The sequence below is a fragment of the Phaenicophaeus curvirostris genome (genome assembly GCF_032191515.1).
Source record: "Phaenicophaeus curvirostris isolate KB17595 chromosome W unlocalized genomic scaffold, BPBGC_Pcur_1.0 scaffold_34, whole genome shotgun sequence".
NCBI classification, from domain to species: Eukaryota; Metazoa; Chordata; class Aves; order Cuculiformes; family Cuculidae; genus Phaenicophaeus; species Phaenicophaeus curvirostris.
Window position 1 is genome coordinate 3,680,105 of NW_027206663.1, and position 16,188 is coordinate 3,696,292.

Genomic DNA, 16,188 nt, shown 5'->3' on the forward strand with positions numbered 1-16,188 from the left:
TTTTACCAGCTTTCTAGGTTTTGTACACGTGGCAGTCAAGCCACAACCAGCTTAATCATTGTCATCTTGTTTGCTTATTGCAATATGTTAAACATAACTTGCAATAAAATTATAAACACATTCTTTACTATTACGGCCAGCACTTTTTAGTAGAATGTTAAGTACCATCTTCCCTTTTAAGCTAACATGTTGTCCTAAAGCAACAAAACGTACAGTAAGGCACATTCCCTTTGATTTTTGTAAATGCCTGCCATTCTTTACTTTGGGAGAGGTTTGTAGACTTCTGTTACACATAGAAGTTCCTGATTATAGTACTGCAATCTAGAGTTTAGGCAACAGTTGGTGTTAACATAAACTTCACTCATTATATAAGACTGTAATGGCAACGTGGCTGAAATAATCTGAGTTCTTCAGAATTTAGTGCAATGGACCCAATTCTCATACATAATCTGGCTGGTGCCTCTTGATGGTATAATAATGCTATAAGATGAACAAGTGGTCAGTCCAAAAGGTCAGACGTGTACTGCCAGCTACAGTCAGGGAGGAGCATTAGCTGTCAAGTTACCGTACAAACATCTGCCAGGCAAAAGCTTTTGGTCTGGCGATCTCTTGGCTCATGTTGGCTCCCTGTGGAATTAATCTCTAAAGTTCAGAATAATTCCATTATTTATCAAAAAATATGCTTGTTCATTCTTTCAGTTATAGTAGAAGAGCTTTTAAAGAAATTATCTCTTTCCTTCCTCTTTTAGAAATGCTATAGGCCTTTTTTTCTTAAAAAAAACTTGAGGGAGGAAAAAAGCCTGGGACTAACTTCACAAAAGGGATGTAACAGTGGCTTTAGGCCTCAAGGCATTTGTATAGGGTTTGCGTGGCAAGGTTGGGGGGGGGGGGGGGGGAGGGAGGATACTGGGGTAACTTTTGTGAGAAGATGCCAAAAGCTTTCCCCGGGTCCTATAGAGCCAGTGCCAGCTGTCTCCAAGACAGACCTGCCTTCACTGGCCAGCGCTGAGCCAATCAGCGACATTGGTAGTGCCTCTGTGATATCATAGGGGAAAAAACCTGCTGCACAACAACACCCAGAAGAGAGGAGGGAGAATATGTGAGAAACAACTCTGCAGACACCAAAGTCAGTGAAGAAGGATGGGGAGGAGGTGCTCCAGGCACCAGAGCAGAGTCTCCCCTGCAGCCCGTGGTGAAGACCATGGTTAAGCATGCTGTCCCCCTGCAGCCCATAGATATCCACTCTGCAGCCCATAGAGGACCCCATGCCAGAGCAAGCAGATGCACCCAAAGCAGGCTGTGACCCTGTGGAGAGCTTGTGCTGGAGCAGGCTCCTGGCAGGACCTGTGGACCTGTGGAGAGAGGAGCTCACGCTGGAGCAGGTTTCCTGGCAGGACTCGTGACTCCACAGAGGACCCACGCTGGAGCAGTCTGTTCCTGAAGGACTGCACTCCATGGAAAAGACCCATGCTGGAGCAGTTTGTGAAGGACTGTCTCCTGTGGGTGGGACTCCATGCTGGAGCAGGGGAAGAGGGGGGGAAGTGTGAGGAGGAAGGAGCGGCAGAGATAATATGATGAACCAACCGCAACTCCTGTTCCCTGTCCCCCTGCACCAGGAGTAGAGAAGCTGGGAGTGAAGTTGAGTCCTGAAAGAAGGGAGGGGTGGGAGGAAAGGTGCTTTAAGTTTTGGGGTTTCTTCATTTCTCATTATTCTACTCTGCCTTTAGATTGGCAATAAATCGAATTAGTATCCCCAAGTCACATCTGTTTTGCCCATGGCAGCAATTGGTGGTATCCCCATCCTTATCTCGACTCACAAGCCTGTCATCGTATTTTTCTCCTCCTGTCCAGTTTAGAAGGGGGAGTGATGGAGCAGCTTGGTAGGCACCTGGTGGCCAGCCAGGGTCAACCCACCACAGCATTGCTGTCACTTTTATCATTGAGCTACTTTGCGTCCAGTTCACTCCCAAATCCCAAATGTTTAGACAGTCTCTGACTCCATAAAGAGGAAGGAGAAAAGTACCAAGTTGTCAGGGCTTCCTCACATCCAGTAAAGCAAGAGAAAGACTGTTGGAAAATGTGTGCTTGATATTCTTTCTTATTATCTGTGGCGATTTTAGCCCAGTCTTCCAGCTCTCTAGAGAACAGCATCATGTCACAGGTAGAATGAAGCTGACCGATGTGCAGCCATGATAGCATGCACCTGGAAAGGAACTGGAGAAGAAATCTGCATGCCGATTCTTGCTCTTGTAAGTATCTTTACATTCTGGTCATCTGAGCGCATATAGAAAATGAGACAACTGAACCAAATCCTCTTGCAGAAATGAAAAATCTTCCTTGCTTGTGGGTGGGTGCCCTTATTACCCAGCTTTTGGGTTATTTCAGCTGTTTTTTCCTCAAACAACCAGAGGAAACTTCTTGGGCAGAAGAACTGAACTCCAAGTATATTAACAAGTGTGGGTTATGTACATCTACCCCTAGGGGGATAGAAATCTAATCTCAGGGAAAAGAGTAGTGTTTCCTGTAGAATAATTTGGATAGACAAGCCTATTGTTCTCTCTGACTCCTCTTTCTTGGGTGTGTTATCTACCAGAAATGGTACAGACTGCCAGGGCATGCAACTGAAATATGAATTTACTTGCCATCAAGATTTTTGACAGTCATCTTGCAAGTTATTTGGAGCAGTAATACATGTGCTGTTTCAGAGAAGCTTCTGACTCTGCTTAAATGATTTAGTGAGCAGTAGGAAATTGTGTTTTGATTCTTCACAAGGCCAAAATCACCACCTCCCCTTCTGGACTCCTTTGTGCAGTTGCCTTGTACCTGATCTTGGTGCTCTTCTTTTCTAGAAGTCTATCTTCTAAATATATCATCAACTCACTTTTCACTTCCCCACATGCTTCTGACATGGCTGCCACTATATTCCTAGAATATGTTGGTGGTTAATTCTATTATTCTATGAAATACTTGAAATACCTTGCACAAGCAAGGCATCTTCTTTCGGCAGGAAAAGGAATAAGAATCAGGCATCAGATAGCTTTCATTAATCTTTGAGGTGAGTTTTATTATTTATTCCACAAAGCCAAGCTGTGGAGAAAGTGTAAACTTAGGTAGCCCCGGGTAGCATTTTGGTTTGGAAATCATTTTTAGAGTTTTTCTGCTTGCAGTTCCCTTCTTGCTCTGGGATGGAAAAGGGGACACACACACACACACACACACACGCCAGCTGGAATGGCCAAAACTCTTTGAAGCTGAGAGAAGCCTTGCTCAACTCATGTACCATGCGATCAGTTAAACTGAGCCATAAATGTTCAAAAAAGTATCAAACAGTGTGTGAAGCAGTGCAAGGTTCTTTAGCTTCTTACAGGGCAAATAATGCAGGTCAACACAGTTAGAACTTCATAACCTGAATCATACATTCGTTATGCCACCAGCTAGTATCTGGCCATTTCATACACAGATAATAGGTGTTTTTCCCACCAACCTAGAAGGATACAAAAGGTTTCTGCATTTGACAATGTCTTTCTTGCATCCACTGAGCAAAGATAAAAGGTGGTGGGGAGGGGGAAGACAGCTTTAAACAACAGAGAGAGGGAGAGGAAGAAGGAGACTGATCGTTTTAATGCAGGGGGGAAAGAAGACAAATGTTAAATAGTTAAAACCAAATATTTTTTATGGTAGCAGTCTAGCTGTCTGTAGTTTTATGTCTAATCCTCTTTGAGTATTATATGCTACAGCTGGAGATCTTTGAGCGGGAAACTGACTATCCTGACAAGTGAAGTGAATGGTCACACTGATGAAGTCAAGACTGCGAACAGAGACTCTTGCACTGCCACCAGACACCAGATCATGTCTACATTGTCTGTAGAGAAGGTTTGTGTTTTCTCCGTGGCAGACTTGGGCATGACCTTCAAAGGACAACTGAGACGTATCCATTGACCATTAACAGAGAGGTTCCAAACTGTGCCAGTTGAGGATCTAATCCTCTCTCTGTCCTATTTCTACCTCTCTGAAATTAGTTGCAAAATCCACTACTGGTTGCCTATCCACTACTGGTCCATTTCTCTTCTGGTTTCCATTTTGCTGTTCTGAAAGTGCGCTTATTTCATGCTGCTAGTATTACAGCAGTTGCTCCAAATCGAAAATAATATATAACAGACTCACCAAATATATTTTGTAGGCTACAGAAAAGAGGGTAGCAAAGCAGGAAATATAACCCTGAACATCGAGCAAGACTAGGAAAGTATTCTATTTCTACATACAATTTTTAAGTTTCTTTTCATGCGCTTGGTAACTGAAATAAGTATGGCCTAACTTCCTCCCACTGCACTACTGGTACCTGAGTAGCTTTCTCTGCATGTAGGTTGTAACTAAAAAGGCTGAAGGAATGGAAACTCTTCCAGCTGTTCCTGCATTATCTTCCAAAGTAGTTTGAGAATTCATGGGAAAGCTGCTTCTCTGAGGACCTCATTTGGGATGTGCTGAGCACCCAGTAGAAGACGTTAATAGTACCCACTGACCAACTGAATTCAATGGGCATAGACATTTTTTTGGCACTTTGGTGGAAATGAACCTGCAATGATGCCAGGTCAGCTACCTAAAGTCTGTACACTGCTCAAGGAATCCAGAGCCCAATAGCAGTAAGTGCTTTAGAAATGTATTGAAAGCACTAATAATACAGTAAGTTTGATTCACAGTTATTAGGTCTTTTGTCTCATCATCTTGTAGCACAAGTCAGAGTCTGAACTCCAACAAACAAAGATATCAATAAGTGCTAAGGAACACCAATCAGGCAAAAAATCAGACAAAAATCAATGTCTATGTTTTTTCTTTTAGGTCCATAAGTTCATTTGAGAAATATAGTGATACCTCTGGACAGAAGAATGACTGGAGTCATAATAACTCCCAGGTTCCTTGCACTGTTGCCTTGTTGAGGCGATGTCTAGGGGTCCATGACCTCTCAGGTTGGATCTTGCTGTCTGTTCTCTTTTGTTATATGTGCTAGGCCACATGCTTCTGGGGTGCCCTGGGGCTATCTTCAGATCTGTACCGGTCGGTGGCTCTGTACCAGGGACACTGACAGAGGTAGCCTTGGATCCCAGTGCTCAGAAGCTGATGGAGGAAAATATGTAGTGCAAAGGACCGAGAGTGGGCAAGAGCAACAGAGGGAGCGTAGGAGGCATTTATGGTTAAGTGACCTTGTAACCAAAGCCTATATGTTGGTGTATGCATGTTTTGCAATGTCGCTTCCAGTTATTGGCCTTTGGAATGATAAGTACTGCTGAGAGATGTTTATGAAATTAAAGTTTTGGAGCTTTGATGATAGCTAATGTAACATTATCCTATGTATTGGGTCTGGATGGGATGAATTTCTGAAGTTAACTTTCTTCATAGAAGCCCATATGCTGCTGCACTTTGCATTTGTGGCTAAAAGTGTTAATAACACACCAGTGTTTTAGCTGTTGCTGAACAGTGCTTGCACAATGTCAAAGCTTTGTCTCCCCATCCACAAAGGCCAGTAGGCCAGGGGTAGGCAAGAGGTTGGGAGGGGACATAGTCAAGACACCTGACCCAAACTGAGCGAAGTGATATTCCGTACCAGATAACATCATGCTCAGTTTTAAGTTTAGTTTAAGTTTTAGTGCTTACTTGGTTTTAAGCATAGTGAATGAGCCTGTTTGTGATATGTTTAAGTCTTCACAGGGAAGATACCTTTTCTAAGAGTCATTAAAGATGCAGGGATTAGCAACAAGACTCCAAAGTAACCGATAAATGGAATCAATATCTGGAACGCAGTGAAAAGGAGAAGTTCAGGAGCAAGTGAAAGCTGAATGTTCCGATCAGAGAGACTAAACTGAAGTATGCATGAGGCTTTTCAATTTGTAATACAGTAAACATGCCATGTGCTTCTTGTGAGAGATACTTTGTTATTTGCAAAAAAAAAATTATTCAAAGAAAAATCTACATTCAGTTACAGAAGCAGTTTTGGAGATCTGCCATAATGCAACTTTCTCCTTTTGGTCATGTAATATACTGGCCACTGTGAAGAAGCTTATGTTTTGGAAATAAAAATTCAGTAAAGGAATTTGTGGTACAAGATTCAAACAAGGAAAAATTAAAAGGAATTTTTGTATCAGGAGTAAGAAAATTAAACCCATAGTACCCTTGTGCTTTTCCTCAATATAAGTTGAGGACTGAGTTAGCACAACAGTAGCACTATATCCATTTTATCCCTTGGTAAGTCAAAAAGAGATGAATTTCACAAAACCCAGAGTAGAACTGCAAATACTTTGCATAGGGCTTATTATTTTCCATCACAAAATGCCGCCATCTATAAAGAAAGTACTCCCAAGGCATGCAATCATGCTGCTCATCTTGCGGGGGGGGAGGGGAATACTGTGAAGTCATTATCTTTCCTAAGGACAGAGAAGGTATTGGAGAAAATTTTGAGTTTTTTATAACCAAGCAATGCCTATGGATGTAACTTATGTTCATCACTTGCATACTTTATACCAAAAAGGCAAAGCCTTTGTTATAAATAGGCCTAAAGTGCGTGCTGGTTTTCAGATTATGAGAGGTGACGTATTTGGTTTGTGGAATTTTGAGTGTTGGGGAGAGCAGCTCTTCTCTCTTGCCTAGCACATCTCCTCTCTAACTTTCTACATTACTCCCTTTCTGATTTCTAGGGTAAATTATATTTTTAATTAATCACTTCAGAAAAGGAGGCAGTCAGTAACCTTTTAAAATTACTATACGTATACAGCACAGTGTTAGGTGAACACTGATTTTTTAATTTTTATTTTGATTTTTCCCCCCTCCAGTGCAAAGTTCAGAGACTGAGTTTTCATACTGAGAGGATAATTACACTCGAATTCTGTTTCTTAAGGTTTTAGAATTAAGCCTTTTGATCATGAGCTTTTTTTAACTGCTAAGGTCCAAGTAACCAAGCAAATATGTGCAGAAATTCACCTTTTAATAAAGTTTGAAGTGCATGAATAAAAAGTTAGTGAAATTACAGGAAGAACAATCTACCATAGCAATAGTAAGTGCATTCACTGTGCATCTGAAAGGAACGTCTGAGGGGAACAATTTTCACTCATTTTGGCCTTAAATATTGTGTCCAGGTTTCCAGGATTCTGACATCAGAACCCAGATAACACTGATTAGAACCATAGGGCTTTACAATAAAAGCTAAAATATTGACCATATGATGGCAAAAAGTCGGGGGGGGGGTGTCGTTTGTGGTTAACTTATTGTCTTCTAGCTACTCTCTGATGATTTTGGTGGTACTGTGGAGGAGGATCTCCTTCTTCTTGGCAAAGACCATGTTCGCTCAGCACTGTAGGCAATGTGTTTATAATTTTGTATCTGAGCCTCAAGGAGGTCCCTCTGTTGTTGGCTGCTTGTCTGGCTAATCAGTCCAGGGAGAGCTTGAATGCTACTAATTAAAGTTTCCAGTTTAGTTTCCAGAGAAATAATTCTCTTCTCAAAATCTTCGCTTCTTTCATTTAAGTCAGAAATCATGTCATACATGATGTTTTGAGTCTGAAAGTAGAAGGATGTAAAAAAGTTTTAGAGAGATCTTACAGATATTGTAACATGCAGTGCAACTCTACAAGGGTTCGTAAATACTTTTGCATTTCACAAAAAGAAGATATGAGTATTCTAACAAGAACTAGTTTTGTGAAATAATTTTACTTGCAGCTGGATGACAGACTCCCGACTGGTGCTAAATTTATTGAGAAGAAATCTAACATTGATATTTTGAGTAGCATTTTAAATGTCAAGCTCTTATTGAATTCGACAAAACACCAGACCTTTTTAGAAGTGTAGATGCTTAGAAATACACTATCATAAGATTTGTGAACAGAATTAGTTGTGTAAGTCACAAGGAGACCAAAGGTTCCAAAGCACAGTGATGCGCCCTTCACTTTTCTCCATTTCCTCTGATTTTTAAATACCTTTGCACTTTTAAAAAGAAAACAATTTGCTGGTTTTCCCCTTAAACTGCACTTGAGCCTGTTGTGATAAGAGTAGCTGGGTGGATTGCTTTTGAAATGTGGAGCAAGGAGTAAAAAATCAAGTGTATGCTCCTCTACTTCTGTCTTCCCCTGTCTATCTGTCCTCTACAAAATGATGTTTGGTATCAGAATGTCTATGAGGGTAAACTTTAAAATGTCATCATGCTTAGTACAAATGGAATCTGAAGTAGATTAATTCATAAAGTCTGCCACTTTCTCTTTGACTTCCATTTGTTTCTCTTGCAATTCATGCAAGGAAATTACTAAAACTAATGACCAAATTTCTCCCTCTTGTATATTAAGACTTCATATTAGACATAACCTAAATTTAAAATAACTGGTAATAATTCAAAAGATAAACTGGCTGGAGTTTATAATCTGACGGAGACCAGCTCACAGGGACGTCTTAGAGAGACTAGACGGACTACTGCTCTGGTGGCAAGTAGCAATTCTTTATTCCTCAACCAGAGTTTTTATACTCTCCTGGGAGAGCTTGTCAGTTTCTACCAAGCTTGAGTGCACTGTTTACATTACGGCTATTCTTACCGTGAGAATACAAGTTCTGCAAGTTCTACAAGTGAGGGACTACGTGTCTGTTCAAGGATTCACACATTCTTCTGTTTGTGCTGGTCTTATCTTAGACCTGCAGGTGCCCTGGAAATATATTTAACTCGGGCCCTGGAATGATGAGAAACTAAGCATGTTGCCAAGAGCCCTGATAGTCCACATCCTCCCTGTCAGGAGGAGCAGCTTTGTTGTTGGCATGATATTCTGTTCCTGACCCTTTCAGGCCAGACAGAATATTGCTCTCCAGGCTCTTGGCTTTCATTATTCTGTCTTTGACCCTTTCAGGCCCCCAGAATGTCTAATAGTTCTCCTCAATAATCCATTATAAAGGACTGAAAAATTAATTGAATAACTACCTGAAGTGCAAAGCACGGCAGTATCAGATAAGTGTCTATAATGCATTTTTTTCTACCCTGTTTCAAGATGCTAGCATACTTGTTGAAAGAAAACTAATCTGCAATAAATAATATTGGAAAAGTCCTTATCAGTTGCCAGAAGCAGAGTGAAATGCATTTTCAGTAACTGAAGCTCTCAGGTGGTTCTCTACTGCAAAAGAACAACAAACACCGAAGTGGTTTATGTTTGCCTTGATGTTACACTTTGATCTGGGGTTTGAGGTGCCTGAAGACTTTTATATGAGAAGCCTTTGGGAAAATCGTAAAAGTACTTCTAATGAAGTTTCAAATGAAGTGAATATAAAATAACTGTTATACACAGCATGCTCTCAGCTCAGCTCAGCACTGTAAGTCTCATTATTGTTTTACGTTTTCTTAAACAGTAACACTTAGCAATAGACAAGTAGTGTATGTTAAGTTATGTGATAAAATCTCATCTGCACATCTACAAACGAGCACAGACAGACAATGGAAAAAAAAAAAATACCCTGCCATGGCTACTCCCAGACCCATAAAACGAGCCAGCAGCCCATCTCCACAAGCCGAGAGGAGCACAGGGGCAGAATCGAATCAAATCAAATTGAACAGAAAATTTCAGTTGGAAGGGAACTACAGTGATCATCTAGCCCTATTGCCTGACCAATTCAGGGCTGACCAGAAGTTAAACCATGTTGTTAAGGGCATTGTCCAAATGCCTCTAAAACACAGACAGGCACGGGGCATCAAGCCCGTCTCTAGGAAGCCTGTACCACTGTTTGACCACCCTCTCAGTAAAGAAATGCTTCCTAATGTCAAGTCTAAACATCCCCTGACACAGCTTTGAACCGGCTTTGAAACAATAAGACAAGGTTCTCAGGATCCCTATATGACCTTTACACGTAGATTGCAAGGGGCAATCACAAGGCAAATAGATAACCCTGAAGCAGCTAAAACCTTGTTATCACGGAATCACTAGGTTGGAAAAGACCCACCGGATCATTGAGTCCAACCATTCCTATTAATCACTAAACCATGCCCCTCAGCGCCTCGCCCACCCGTCCCTTAAACACCTCCAGGGAAGGTGACTCAACCACCTCCCTGGGCAGCCTGTTCCAGTGCCCAATGACCCTTTCCGTGAAAAACTTTTTCCTAATGTCCAGCCTAAATGTCCCGTGGCGGAACTTGAGGCCATTCCCTTTCGTCCTGTCCCCTGTCACTTGGGAGAAGAGGCCAGCACCCTCCTCTCCACAACTTCCTTTTAGGTAGTTGTAGAGAGCAATGAGGTCTCCCCTCAGCCTCCTCTTCTCCAGGCTGAACAACCCCAGCTCTCTCAGCCGTTCCTCATAAGGCCTGTTCTCCAGACCCCTCACCAGCGTCGTTGCTCTTCTCTGGACATGCTTGGTGTGAGGGGCCCAGAACTGAGCACAGGATTCAAGGAGCGGTCTCACCAGTGCCGAGTACAGAGGGAGAATAACCTCCCTGAACCTGCTGGTCACGCCATTTCTGATACAAGCCAAGATGCCATTGGCCTTCTTGGCCACCTGGGCACACTGCTGGCTCATGTTCAGTCAGCTGTCAATCAACACCCCCAGGTCCCTCTCCTCCAGGCAGCTTTCTAGACAGATTTCTCCTAGTTTGCAGCACTGTATAGGGTTGTGGTGCCCCAAGTGCAGGACCCGGCATTTGGCCTTGTTAAACCTCATGCCATTGGTCTCAGCCCAGCGGTCCAGCCTGTTCAGATCCCTTTGCAGAGCCTCCCTACCCTCCAGCAGATCCACGCTTGCACCCAGCTTAGTGTCGTCCGCAAACTTGCTAAGGGTGCACTCAATGCCTTCATCCAGGGTCATTGATAAAGACATTGAACAGGGCTGGACCCAGCACTGAGCCCTGGGGAACCCCACTTGTCACTGGCCTCCAGCTGGATTGAACGCCATTTTTCCACCCAGTAGTTTGTGCGCCTGTCCAGGCCAGAGGCTGACAGCTTCTCAAGCAGAATGCTGGGAGAAACTGTGTCAAAGGCTTTACTGAAGTCCAGGAAGACCACATCCACAGCCTTTCCCTCATCCAGTAGGCGAGTCACTTTATCCTAGAAGGCCATCAGGTTTGTTTGGCAAGACCTGCCTTTCGTGAACCATGTTCACTGGGCCTGATCACCCAGTTCTCTTGCATGTGCTTCATGATAGCACTCAAGATCACCTGCTCCATGACTTTCCCTGGCACTGAGGTCAGACTGACAGGCCTGTAGTTTCCTGGGTCCTCCCTGCGACCCTTCTTGTAGATGGGCACAACATCAGCCAGCCTCCAGTCCAGGGGGACTTCCCCAGTCTTCCAGGACTGTTGGAAGATGATGGAAAGGGGTTCGGCAAGCACATCCGCCAGCTCCTTCAATACCCTAGGGTGGATCCCATCCGGCCCCATAGACTTGTGGGTGTCTAGCTGGGCAAGCAAGTCTCTAACCGCCTCCTCTTGGATCATGGGAGCCTCATTCTGCTCCTCTAACTCCTGGGTTTGTACACAGAGGGAACAACTTTCTTTACAATTAAAGACTGAGGCAAAGAAGGCATTAAGCACCTCAGCCTTTTCCTCATCCCCTGTCACTGTTGTTCCTTCTGCATCCAGTAGGGACTGTATGGTCTCCCGAGTCCTCCTTTTATTGTATATATATTTATAGAAAGATTTTTTATTGTCTTTCACAGACTTAGCCAATCTGAATTCTAGTTGGGCCTTAGCCCTCCTGATTTTTTCCCTGCACGATCTCACTTCCCTCCTGTAGTCCACCCAAGACGCCTGTCCCTTCTTCCAAGGCTCATAATCGTTTCTCTTCTTTTTGATATCTCTCAAGATCTCCCTGCTCAACCAAGCTGGCTTTTTCCCCCGCCAGCCCTTTTTCCGGAACATGGGGACGGCTTTCTCCTGAGCTGCTAGGATTTCCTTTTTGAAGAGCTCCCAGCCCTCGTGGGCTCCCTTGCCCTTAAGGACTGTCTCCCATGGGACTTTGCCAACCAGCCTTCTGAATTTATACTTGTGCTTGGCGTTACCGTTTCCCAGGTGCAGAATCCAGCATTTGAACTTGTTAATTTTAATGCCACTGATGATTGCCCAATGCTCCAATCTATCTAGATCCCTCTGCAAGTCCTCTTGTTGGTTGGGAGTCAACAGCACCTCCCAGTTTAGCATCTTCAGCAAACTTGCTAACGGTGCATTCAACTCTTGCATCCAGATCATTAATATTAAAATATTAAAGAGAACCAACCATAAAACTGAGCCATGAGGAACACCGCTGGTGACCGGTTGCCAGCCAGATGTAGCCCCATTCACTGCAACTTCTTTAGCCCTACCAGTCGGTCAGTTCTTCACCCAGCACACCATGAAGCTGCTCATCTCACAGTCAGACAACTTGTCCAGAAGGATGCTGTGAGGAACAGTATCAAAAGTCTCACTAAAATCCAGAATAAAACCCACATCCACAGCCTTCCTTTCATCCACTAGGCAGGTGACCTTATCATAGAAGGATATCAAACTGGCTAAACAGGACTTTCCCTTTGTGAATCCGTGTTGACTGCGCCTGAAGATTGCGTTGTTCTTCAAATGCCTTTCAGTAGCACTCAGTATGATCTTCTCCATCATTTTTCCAGGTGCTGAGGTTAGAGAAACAGGTGTGTAGCCTCATGGCTTTCTTGTAAATTGGAATACCATTGGCTAGCTTCCAGTCAGCGGGGACCTCCCCAGACTCCCAAGACCTTTGGCAGATGATCAAGAGGGGTCCTGCCGTAACGTCCTCTAGCTCCTTCAGTACTTTGGGATCCATCCCATCAGGCTTCACGGACTTACAAACATTCAGCTGATACAACTGGTCCCTTACAATTGCTGTGTCCACAAGCGGAAAGTCACAGGTATTGGTATCTTGGGTTTGTCTGTTTCTTCCAATGTCTCTCCCCATTACAGGAAAACACTGCCTGTGTTCCTGAATCTTTTAGCATTCTTCCCAGGGCCCTGAAATCTCTTTTGATCCACCTTGGGTGTTTTGTTGCAACATCATTAGTACCCACACAAAAGAGCTGGAGTGGGTAATAGTCCAAAGGCTGTACTAAGTTCTTCAGTTGTCTGGTGACATCCCTTATTTGGGCCCCGGGGAGGCATCAAACTTCCCTGAAAAGAGAGTGCAGTCTGCAAATAGGTGCTTCCCTTCTGCTTGGGAGGGAGTCACTGATGACCATAACTTGACACTGTTTCTTCTCTGTGCTTGTCTTAATGCAGCTCTTGTTGCGAGGGGTTGGTTGATTTGACCTTGGTGAGAGTGCTTGCACAGGTTCCTCCTCTTCTGTCTCATTATGTGCTTCGTCTACCATACCCAGGGCCTCATACCTATTCTGTAAAGGTGACTGAGAAGGTAAGGAGGGGTTCCTCTTACAGCTCTGTGCTGTAGCCTGCTTCCGCCCCTCCCTATCCTTTGTAATGCTGCCTTCCTCCTGGTACAAAACAGATCCTGGACCTGGCTCCATAGTGGCCACGATGAGTTGGCTTCTATGTACCAGAGATGGCAGAGCATGGCTCCATTGGTCCATCTCCTTCTCAGACTCTTGGATGCTCCACAGCCCACCCACCTCCTCCTGAAGCTGAGCTACCAGGCAGAGCAGTTCATCTACCCTGGTCACACTTCTCATAGACGTGCTTGCTATTACCTTCCATCTCCAGGAATATCCTTGCACACACACACAGTCTGAAGCCTGTGTGTTCACGTGCTTTGGCAGGAGCTCTGTCTGTGTGGCTGCATTCGTTCTACCGGGTGCTAGAAGCTTAGGAGAAGCAAAGGACGTGGCTTTTCGCCAGGTGGTCACCATGCTGCTGCACACTTGCCCTCTGGGTAATATGTATGTGCGTCTGTTGCAATCGGTTGGACTGATTGCAGTGGCAGGCAGGAACCAAAATTAAGGACTTGGAGGAAGGGATCCCCTGTCTAGGCCCCTCCCAGAGTTGTTTGAGGAGAGCCTCGTCCCCTGTGTCCAGGTGTGAAACCCATCAAGATGAGTCAATGCTGGAACATGTTTTGGACTGAGGGGTGTTGCTTCCTTGGGGTATGGGGCACATTATAGGATGCAGGGGAAGAGTATTTTGGGATTGCACAGGACTCATTACGGGAAGTTAAGGGAAGGAACCAAATACTGGGAAAGGGGGGGATCTGGGTGATTTGGGGAGGAACAAGTGTGGGAAAATGGAGGGGTAAGGGGATAAAAAGGGCTAGTTGTGTGCAAATTGCTGGTTGGTACGCTTGTCCGGCTATGCCCTGCACCTGATCAACGTGGTTTGTCCTATCTTATTAAATTCCTTTCTAACTCTTTTCCTGGGTGAGGAACTCTCTGTTGGGCATGCATGCATGTGTTTGGAGGTGTGGGTGCCAGCAACTGGAGTCAGACCATGGCTCAGAGGGCCTCTTGGGCTCTGTGCGTGTGTGTGTTTTGCCAATCACTGGAGAGACCAGAGTGAGTGAAACCGAATTCCACCGGAGTGGGACCAGGAGCCAGCAGTCCGTGTGTCTGTGCTGCCAGTAACTGGAATGACTGTGGTGTGTGAGTGAGTGTGTGATAATTAGCAAAGACCAAGCCGGACTAGCCTGTGAGTAGGTAAAGTAGCCTGAGAGTTGAGGGGGGGGGGGGGAGACGGGAAGACGCAGGGAGTGTGTCCAAAAGTAAGACCACGGGAGGAGCTGGCTATTAGAAGGACCAAGGGAGTTCCAGCCAGACGATGGGGGGTTGGGGGTGGGGTGGGTGTTGTATGCCTCCATGGATGAAACCTCCTAGGGGCATGAGGGTGGGGATGTCTAAGGGTGAGATCATGAAGGAGGTTGACTATCAAGGAATTGGGGGAGCCCCAGCCAGGTTTGTGTGTGCGTGCATGTCCATGCGCAAGGTGGTCTGTGCCAAAAACTGGAGTAGGGCTGTGGCCTCAGAGGCTCATATATCCAGGTGGCAGCAACTGGGGGACAATGGGTTCCATGAGGAGCTACTGGGCAGACTGAGTGTCTGAGCCCAGTTGCTGGAAGAATCATGTATTGAGTGTAAGTGGCGAGGTTTTGGTAGTGGGAGCAGGCTGCAGAGGCGGCCTCTGGGAGAAGAGACAAGGGCCTGCCCTGTGCTGGACACAGAAGGTTCCAGCCAGCCCAGTAACAGCCCCACTGCTGGCCAAAGCTGAGCCACTCAGTGAAGCTGGTGGCGCCTCTGTGAAAGCGTATTTAAGAAAGGGCAAGAATACTGATCAGGCAGTGAGGAGTGAGGAAAAAAAGTGTGAGAAACAGCCCTGCAAACATCAGGATCATAGAAAAAGTAGGGGGAGTAGGTACTCCAGGCACTGGAACAGATATTCCTTCCCTTGCAGCCTATGGAAGATACCACACCAGATATTCACACAGCAGTCCATGGAGGACCCCACGCTAGAGAAAATTATTATTTCCTGAAGGAACTGTGGCCCATGGAGAATCCACGCTGGAGCAGATTTTTTCTTGACTGCAGCGCGTGGAGAGGACCCATGCTGGAGCAGGGGGAAAATGTAAGGAGGAAGGAGCAGCAGAGATGAACTGTTATGAACTGATGCTAACCCCGTTACCCCTGCGCTGCTTGGGGGACAGATTGGGGAGGTAGAGGACTCAGGAATGAAGGAGCGAAGTTGAGCCTGGGAAAAAAGTGGGGCGAGGGGAAAGTGTTGTAGTTTTTGTCTTTGTTTCTCACCATCCTACTCTATTTTTAATTGGAAATAAACTAAATTAATTTTCCTGAAGTTGAGTCTGTTTGGCCTGTGACAGTAACTGAATCATAGAATCAATCATAGAATCACCAGGTTGGAAAAGACCCACCGGATCATCAAGTCCAACCATTCCTATCAAACACTAAACCATGCCCCTCAGCGCCTCGTCCACCCGTGCCTTAAACACCTCCAGGGAAGGTGACTCAACCACCTCCCTGGGCAGCCTGTTCCAGTGCCCAATGACCCTTTCCGTGAAAAACTTTTTCCTAATGTCCAGCCAAAACCTCCCCTGGCGGAGCTTGAGGCCATTCCCTCTTGTCCTGTCCCCTGTCACTTGGGAGAAGAGGCCAGCACCCTCCTCTCTACAACCTCCTTTCAGGTAGTTGTAGAGAGCACTGAGGTCTCCCCTCAGCCTCCTCTTCTCCAGGCTAAACAACTCCAGCTCTCTCAGCCGTTCCTCATAAGGCCTGTTCTCCAGACCCCTCACC

The 16,188-nt window shown here is 45.0% G+C and overlaps 1 protein-coding gene across 1 annotated transcript in view; it reads right to left on the reverse strand.

Annotated features, from left to right (window-relative positions):
* Window positions 1-7,086: 7,086 nt before the first annotated feature.
* The window catches only part of KCNN2 (potassium calcium-activated channel subfamily N member 2), a 120,713-nt gene continuing 111,611 nt past the window's right edge, over window positions 7,087-16,188 (reverse strand). The window contains exon 8 of the mRNA XM_069881286.1: window positions 7,087-7,545. Coding sequence (XP_069737387.1) covers window positions 7,261-7,545 — 285 coding nt within the window. The 3' untranslated portion in view covers window positions 7,087-7,260. The remainder of the gene's footprint in view (window positions 7,546-16,188) is intronic.